The sequence below is a fragment of the Pan troglodytes genome, chromosome 6, assembly GCF_028858775.2.
Source record: "Pan troglodytes isolate AG18354 chromosome 6, NHGRI_mPanTro3-v2.0_pri, whole genome shotgun sequence".
Classification (NCBI taxonomy): Eukaryota; Metazoa; Chordata; class Mammalia; order Primates; family Hominidae; genus Pan; species Pan troglodytes.
Window position 1 is genome coordinate 158,994,975 of NC_072404.2, and position 8,222 is coordinate 159,003,196.

General features: G+C 37.7%; 1 protein-coding gene and 1 non-coding gene across 2 annotated transcripts; both read left to right on the top strand.

Annotated features, from left to right (window-relative positions):
• Positions 1-2,563, top strand: LOC463809 (cTAGE family member 15-like). Its single transcript, XM_009454425.3, is given in 6 exon segments — positions 1-200; positions 202-384; positions 423-973; positions 976-2,386; positions 2,388-2,443; positions 2,446-2,563. Coding segments are annotated over 6 exon segments (2,403 nt in total). The 5' UTR covers positions 1-36; the 3' UTR covers positions 2,484-2,563.
• Positions 2,564-3,003: 440 nt separating this feature from the next.
• LOC112209866 (U6 spliceosomal RNA) lies at positions 3,004-3,106 on the top strand. The gene has a single exon (XR_002944864.1). It is a non-coding gene; the product is annotated as a U6 spliceosomal RNA (small nuclear RNA).
• The last annotated feature ends 5,116 nt before the right edge of the window (positions 3,107-8,222 follow it).

Below are 8,222 nucleotides of genomic sequence, written 5' to 3' on the forward strand. Positions count from 1 at the left end.
TGTTACTGCGGTGACCGCCAGAGCAGCCTCGGCGCTATGGAGGAGCCCGGTGCTACCCCTCAGCCCCACTTGGGGCTGGTCCTGGAGGAGCTACGCAGAGTTGTGGCAGCACTACCTGAGAGTATGAGACCAGATTCGAACCCTTACGGTTTTCCATCGGAACTGGTGGTATGTGCAGCTGTTATTGGATTTTTTGTTGTTCCTTTTTATGTGGAGAAGTTTTAGATCGGTTAGGAGTCGGATTTACGTGGGAAGAGAGCAAAAACTTGGTGCAACGCTTTCTGGACTAATTGAAGAAAAATGTAAACTACTTGAAAAGTTTAGCCTTATTCAAAAAGAGTATGAAGGCTATGAAGTAGCCTTGAGAAGTAAACTACTTGAAAAGTTTAGCCTTATTCAAAAAGAGTATGAAGGCGATGAAGTAGCTATGAGAAGGCGGCAGCAGAAGCACGAAGTTTGGAGGCAACCTGTGAAAAGCTGAACAGGTCCAATTCTGAACTTGAGGATGAAATCCTCTGTCTAGAAAAAGACTTAAAAGAAGAGAAATCTAAACATTCTCAACAAGATGAATTGATGGCGGATATTTCAAAAAGGATACAGTCTCTAGAAGAGGAGTCAAAATCCCTCAAATCACAAATAGCTGAAGCCAAAATCATCTGCAAGATATTTAAAATGAGTGAAGAACGACGGGCTATAGCAATAAAAGATGCTTTGAATGAAAATTCTCAACTTCAGGAAAGCCAGAAACAGCTTTTGCAAGAAGCTGAGGTATGGAAAGAACAAGTGAGTGAACTTAATAAACAGAAAATAACATTTGAAGACTCCAAAGTACACGCAGAACAAGTTCTAAATGATAAAGAAAATCACATCAAGACCCTGACTGGACACTTGCTAATGATGAACGATCAGGCTGCTGTGCTTGAAGAAGACACAACGGATGATGATAACCTGGAATTAGAAGTAAACAGTCAATCGGAAATGGTGCTAACTTAGATGATCCTCCAAAAGGAGCTTTGAAGAAACTGATTCATGCTGCTAAGTTAAATGTTTCTTTAAAAAGCTTAGAAGGAGAAAGAAACTACATTATTATTCAGTTATCTGAAGTTGATAAAACAAAGGAAGAGCTTACAGAGTATATGAAAAATCTTCAGACTCAACAAGCATCTTTGCAGTCAGAAAACATACATTTTGAAAGTGAGAATCAGAAGCTTCAACAGAAACTTAAAATAATGACTGAATTCTATCAAGAAAATGAAATGAAACTCCACAGGAAATTGACAATAGAGGAAAATTACCGGATAGAGGAAGAAGAGAAACTTTCTAAAGTGGAAGAAAAGATCAGCCATGCCACTGAAGAGCTGGAGACCTATAGAAAGCTAGCCAAAGATCTTGAAGAAGAATTGGAGAGAACTGTTCATTTTTATCAAAAGCAGGTTATTTCCTACGAGAAAAGAGGACATGATAATTGGTTGGCAGCTCGGACTGCTGAAAGAAACCTCAATGATTTAAGGAAAGAAAATGCTCACAACAAACAAAAATTAACTGAAACAGAGTTGAAATTTGAACTTTTAGAAAAAGATCCTAATGCACTTGATGTTTCAAATACAGCATTTGGCAGAGAGCATTCCCTGAATGGTCCCGCACCATTGGGTCGGCCTTCATCTGCAAAGAGAGCTTTTCTCTCTCCTCAAACTTTGTTGGAGGATCCACTGGGACTCTGACCTGTGCTTCCGGAGGGAGGAGGAAGAGGCCCAAGAGGCCCAGGGAATCCCCTGGACCATCAGATTACCAATGAAAGAGGAGAACCAAGCTGTGATAGGTTAACCGATCCTCACAGGGCTCCTTCTGACACTGGGTCCCTGTCATCTCTGGTGGAACAGGACTGTCAGATGATGTTTCCTCCACCAGGACAATCATATCCTGATTCAGCTCTTCCTCCTCAAAGGGAAGACAGATTTTATTCTAATTCTGAAAGACTGTCTGGACCAGCAGAACCCAGAAGTTTTAAAATGACTTCTTTGGATAAAATGGATGGGTCAATGCCTTCAGAAATGGAATCCAGTAGAAATGATGCCAAAGATGATCTTGGTAATTTAAATGTGCCTGATTCATCTCTCCCTGCTGAAAATGAAGCAACTGGCCCTGGCTTTATTCCTCCACCTCTTGCTCCAGTCAGAGGACCATTGTTTCCAGTGGATACAAGGGGCCCGTTCATGAGAAGAGGATCTCCTTTCCCCCCACCTCCTTCAGGAACCATGTTTGGAGCTTCTCGAGGTTATTTTCCACCAAGGGATTTCCCAGGTCCACCACATGCTCCATTTGCAATGAGAAACATCTACCCACCAAGGGGTTTACCTCCTTACCTTCATCCGAGACCTGGATTTTACCCCAACCCCACATTCTGAAGGTAGAAGCGAGTTCCCTTCAGGATTGATTCCGCCTTCAATGCTACTGAACATCCAGGACCACAGCAAGAAACCTGACAATATTGTTGCTTTCTTCAAAAGTAATTTTGACGGATCTCATTTTCAGTTTAAGTAACTGCTATTACTTAAGTAAGTGATTGCACTTTTGCTCAAATTGAAGTTTAATGGAATTATGATTCTCAGGATAGTATTTTGTAAATAAAGATGCTTTAAATATGAATCTTATGAGTAAATCATTCCATTTTATTATTCTAGATCGTATAACTATTTTAATTTGGTGAATTAATCCACTGTTATAGAAACAATATTGGGAGTTTTATATATGTAATCTTGCAGGTGGGGAGGCTTTAAATTCTAAAGGTTGTGGTGTCTTCATGCCAAGAACTGTATTCACTGTGGTTGTAGATAAATGTGAAAGTAACTTTATGCTTAATTTAATAAACTTTAGTTGATTTTTTTTAAAAAAGAAGACTGCCAGAACTCAAAGGAGGTATAGATGAATCCACAATTATAGTTGGAAATTTTCTCTTGCATTTTTCAATAATGGATAGAACTAGACAGAAAATCAGCAAGGAGTGTTGGCTTTGGCAGCACTTTCTAAAATTAGAATGACACAGACAAGATTAACACGTCTCCTGCATATAGATTACACAAAATTTTGTGAAGCATTTCATATTTTAAAAGGAGGGAAAAAAAAGAAAATCAACAAGAATATAAAACAACTCAAAATGCCATTAACCAAAAGAATCTATTTGGCATTTACAGAATATTCCACACAACAACAGCAGAATACACATATTTTTTTGAGTGCTGACGAAACACATGGCAAGATAGAGCTATCCTAGGCCCTAAACTCACCAGAACAAATTTAAAAGAGATCGTAATCATCCAGAGCAGGTGAAAACCAGAAACCATTGTAGGGAATCCAATTGGAAATCAGCATAAGAAAGATATGAAAATTCCCAAACACTTGGAAATCTAAAAACACACTCCTAACTAATCTATCGGTCAAAGAAGTCTCAAGGAAAAATTTTAAAAATACATTGAACTGGATAAACATGAAACTGTGACATATCAAAGTACTGAGAAGGAAACTTATAGCAATAAATGCATGCATAGTAAAGAGGAAAAGTCTCAAGTGAGCAATAGATTTCCACCTCAGGAACGTAGAAAAAGAAGAGCAGAATAAACTCAAAGCAAGTAGAGGGTAGAGATTAATGAAGATAAGAAAAGAAAACACTTATATTTAAAAGAAAAAAAATAGTTAAACCAATAAAACAAAGGGATAGTTCTGTTAAAAGATTAATAAAATTTGGCAAACTCAAGCAGAAATTAAAAGGAAAAGAAAAGACATAAATTTTAAATACCATAATGAAACAGGTGATATCACTACAGACACCACATATAACAAAGGACAATCAAGGAATATTACAAACCACTCCACACACATAAATTAGACAACTTAGACAAAATGGACAAAATGCAGTGTTCCTCCTGCAACACAAACAAACTCAACTCACCATGCATGAATAGATGATTTGAATAACTCTATAACCATTAAGAAAATTGAATCCATAATTTTAAAACTACCAGAAAAGGAATCTCTAGGTTTAGATGGTTTCACTGGAGAATTCTACCATGTTTAAAAAAAAAAACACCAATTCTACACAATCTTTTCCAGAAAACAGAAAAGGAGAGAACACTCCCCAATTTATTTTTTGAAGCTATTATTACACTGATACCAAAACCAGGAGAGAGAGAGAGTGTGTATGTGTGTATATGTAAAGATATGTATAACTTAATATTAACAAATAGAGTTCTACAGTATATTAAAAAAATGTACCCCATGTCCAAGGGGGGTTGTTTCCAGAAATACAAGCCTGATTAAATCTCAAAAAGTCAATCAAAATAATCCACCATGTTAACAAACAAAAGAAGAAAAGTTACATTGTATCAGTTGATGCATAATAAACATTTAACAAATGTAACACATTTCAATATCTATTCATGATAAAATCTCTCTATAAAGCAGGAATAGAGGAAACTTTATCCACTTGATAAAAAGCATCTACAAAAAGCTAACGTTATACAGTCACGTGTTGTTTAATGATGCGTTAAATGATATGTTCTGAGAAATGTGCTGTCAAGTGAATTTGTCATTGTGCAAATGTCGTAGAGTGCACTTACAGAAACCTAGGTGGTATATATAGTAGCCACTATACACCTTGGCTATATGGAAGAGCTCATAGCTCCTACGGGACAAACCTGTGCAGCATATTAGTGTACTGAATACTATAGGCAATTGTAACACAGTAAGTGTTACATTTATGGTAACAATTTGTAATAGTCACCAACTATGGTATTTATGTACCTAAGTATATCTAAATACATGAAATGTATAGTAAAAAATATAAAAGATTTTTAAGATGGTACACCTGTATAGGGAACTTACAATAAATGGAGCTTGCAGGACTGGAAGTTGCCTGGGCGAGTTAGTGAGTGAGTGGTGAGTGAATATGAAGGCCTAGGACATTACTGGCTGTGGGTTTGTCACAGATAGCTCTTATTATTTTAAGATGTGTTCCATCAATACCTAGTTTATTGAGAGTTTTTAGCATGAAAGGCTGTTGAATTTTGTCAAAGGCCTTTTCTGCATCTATTGAGATAACTGTGTGTGTTTTGTCATTGGTTGTGCTTATGTTACGGATTACGTTTATTGATTTGCATATGTTGAACCTGCCTTGCATCCCAGGGATAAAGCCAACTTGATGGTGGTGGATAAGCTTTTTGATGTGCTGCTGGATTCTGTTTGCCAGTATTTTATTGAGGATTTTTGCATCGATGTTCATCAGGGATATTGGCCTGAAATTTTCTTTTTTTGTTGTGTCTCTGCCAGGTTTTGGTATCAGGATGATGCTGGCCTCATAAAATGAGTTAGGGAGGAGTCCTCTTTTTCTATTGATTGGAATAGTTTCTGAAGGAATGGTATCAGCTCCTCTTTGTACCTCTGGTAGAATTCAGCTGTGAATCCATCTGGTCCTGGGTTTTTTTTGGTTGCTAGGCTATTAATTACTGCCTCAATTTCAGAACTTGTTATTGGTCTATCCAGGGAATCGAGTTCTTCCTGGTTTAGTCTTGGCAGGGTGTATGTGTCCGATAATGTATCCATTTCTTCTAGATTTTCTAGTTTATTTGCGTAGAGGTGTTTATACTATTCTCTGATGGTAGTTTGCATTTGTGTGGCATCAGTAGTGATATCCCCTTTATCATTTTTATTGTGTCTATTTGATTCTTCTCTCTTTTCTTCTTTATTAGTCCAGCTAGCAGTCTATTTTGTTCATATTTTCAAAAAACAAACAAGCAAAAAAACAGCTCCTGGATTCATTTTTTTTAAAGGGTTTTTCGTGTCTCTATCTCCTTCAGTTCTGCTCTGATCTTAGTTATTTCTTGTCTTCTGCTAGCTTTTGAATTTGTTTGCTCCTGCTTCTCTAGTTCTTTGAATTGTGATGTTAGAGTGTCAGTTTTAGATCTTTCCCACTTTCTCCTGTGGGCTTTTATTGCTATAAATTTCCCTCGAAACACTGCTTTAGCTGTGTCCCAGAGATTCTGGTACGTTGTGTCTTTGTTCTCATTGGTTTCAAAGAACTTATTTATTTCTGTTTTAATTTTATTATTTACTCAGTAGTCATTCAGGAGGACGTTGTTCAGTTTCCATACAGTTGTGCAGTTTTGAGTCAGTTTCTTAATCCTGAGTTCTAATTTGATTGCACTGTGGTCTGAGAGACTGTTTGTTACGATTTCCCTTCTTTTGCATTTGCTGAGGAGTGTTTTACTTCCAATTATATGGTCAATTTTAGAATAAGTGTGATGTGGTGCTGAGAAGAATGTATATTCTGTTGATTTGGCGTGCAGAGTTCTGTAGATGTCTATTAGGTCCACTTGGTCCAGAGCTGAGTTCAAGTCCAGAATATCCTTGTTAATTTTCTGTCTTGTTGATCTGTTTAGCATCAACAGTAGGGTGTTAAAGTCTCCCACTATTATTGTGTGGGAGTCTAAGTCTCTTTGTAGGTCTCTAAGAACTTGCTTTATGAATCTGGGTGCTCTTGTATTGGATGCATGTATATCTAGCATAGGTAGCTCTTCTTGTTGCATTGATCCTTCTACCATTTTGTAATGCCTTCTTTGTCTTTTTTGATCTTTGTTGGTTTACAGTCTGTTCTATCAGAGACTAGAATTGCAACTTCTGATTTTTTCTGCTTTCCATTTTCTTGGTAAATCTTCTCCCATCCCTTCATTTTGAGCCTGTGTGTGTCTTTGCACATGAGATGGGTCTCCTGAATACAGCACACTGATGGGTCTGGACTCTTTATCCAATTTGCCAGTCTGTCTTTTAATTGGGACATTTAGCTTGTTTACATTTAAGGTTAATATTGTTATGTGTGAATTTGATCGTGTCATTATGACGTTAGTTGGTTACTTTGCCTATTAGTTGATGCAGTTTCTTCATAGTGTTGATGGTCTTTACAATTTGGTACATTTTTGCAGTGGCTGGTACCAGTTGTTCCTTTCCACATTTAGTGCTTCCTTCAGGAGCTTTTGTAACACCGGCCTGGTGGTGACAAAATCACTCAGCATTTGCTTGTCTGTGAAGGATTTTACTTCTCTTTCACTTATGAAGTTTAGTTTGGCTGGATATGAAATTTTGGGTTGAAAATTATTTTCTTTAAGAATGTGAGGGCAGGGATGCAGCTGAAAAGCTGGCGGCCCAGACAGAAGTCTGCCCCAAGCAGCCTGAGCCCTCAGGCACCCCCCAGCTCCCTGGCAGCTCCCCTCCACCTGCCAACGTCAGTGCCACACTGGTGTCTGAAAGGAATAACAGGAACAGGACAGACTAACCTTTTAAATGACGTGAAAAAATCAGAGGTGAAAATTGTACATTAGGAATGTATTTATGCAAATTTTGTTGAAATTTAGTGTAAACAAAGATTTTCTCAGTGGTCTAGAAAATAAAAAAAGAAAAGAAAAGAAAAGAAAAGAAAAGAATGTGGAATATTGGTCCCCACTCTCTTCTTGCTTGTAGGGTCCTGCCAAGTCTGCTGTTAGTCTGATGGGCTTCCCTTTGTGAATAACCTGACCTTTCTCTCTGGCTGTGCTGAATAGTTTTTCCTTCATTTCAGCCTTGGTGAATCTGACGATTATTTGTCTTGGGGTTTTTCTTCTCAAGGAGTATCTTTGTGGTGTTCTCTGTATTTCCTGAATTTGAATGTTGGCCTGTCTTGCTAGGTTGGGGAAGTTCTCCTGGATGATATCCTGAAGTGTGTTTTCCAACTTGGTTCCATTCTCCTGGTCACTTTCAGGTACACCAATCAAACGTAGGTTTGGTCTTTTCATGTAGTCCCATATTTCTTGGAGGCTTTGTTCATTCCTTTTCATTCTTTTTTCTCTAATCTTGTCTTCATGCTTTATTTCATTAAGTTGATCTTCAATCTCTGATATCCTTTCTTCCGTTTGATTGATTCAGCTATTGATACTTGTGTATGCTTCACAAAGTCATCGTGTTGTGTTTTTCAGCTCCATCAGGTCATTTATGTTCTTCTCTAAACTGGTTATTCTAGTTGGCAATTCCTGTAATGTGTTTTCAAGGTTCTTAGCTTCCTTGCATTGGGTTATAACATGCACCTTTAGCTCAGAGAGGTTTGTTTCACCTACCTTCTGAAGCCTACTTCTGCCAATTCATCACTCATTCTCCATGCAGTTTTGTTCCCTTGCTGGCGAGGAGTTGTGATCCTTTGGAGG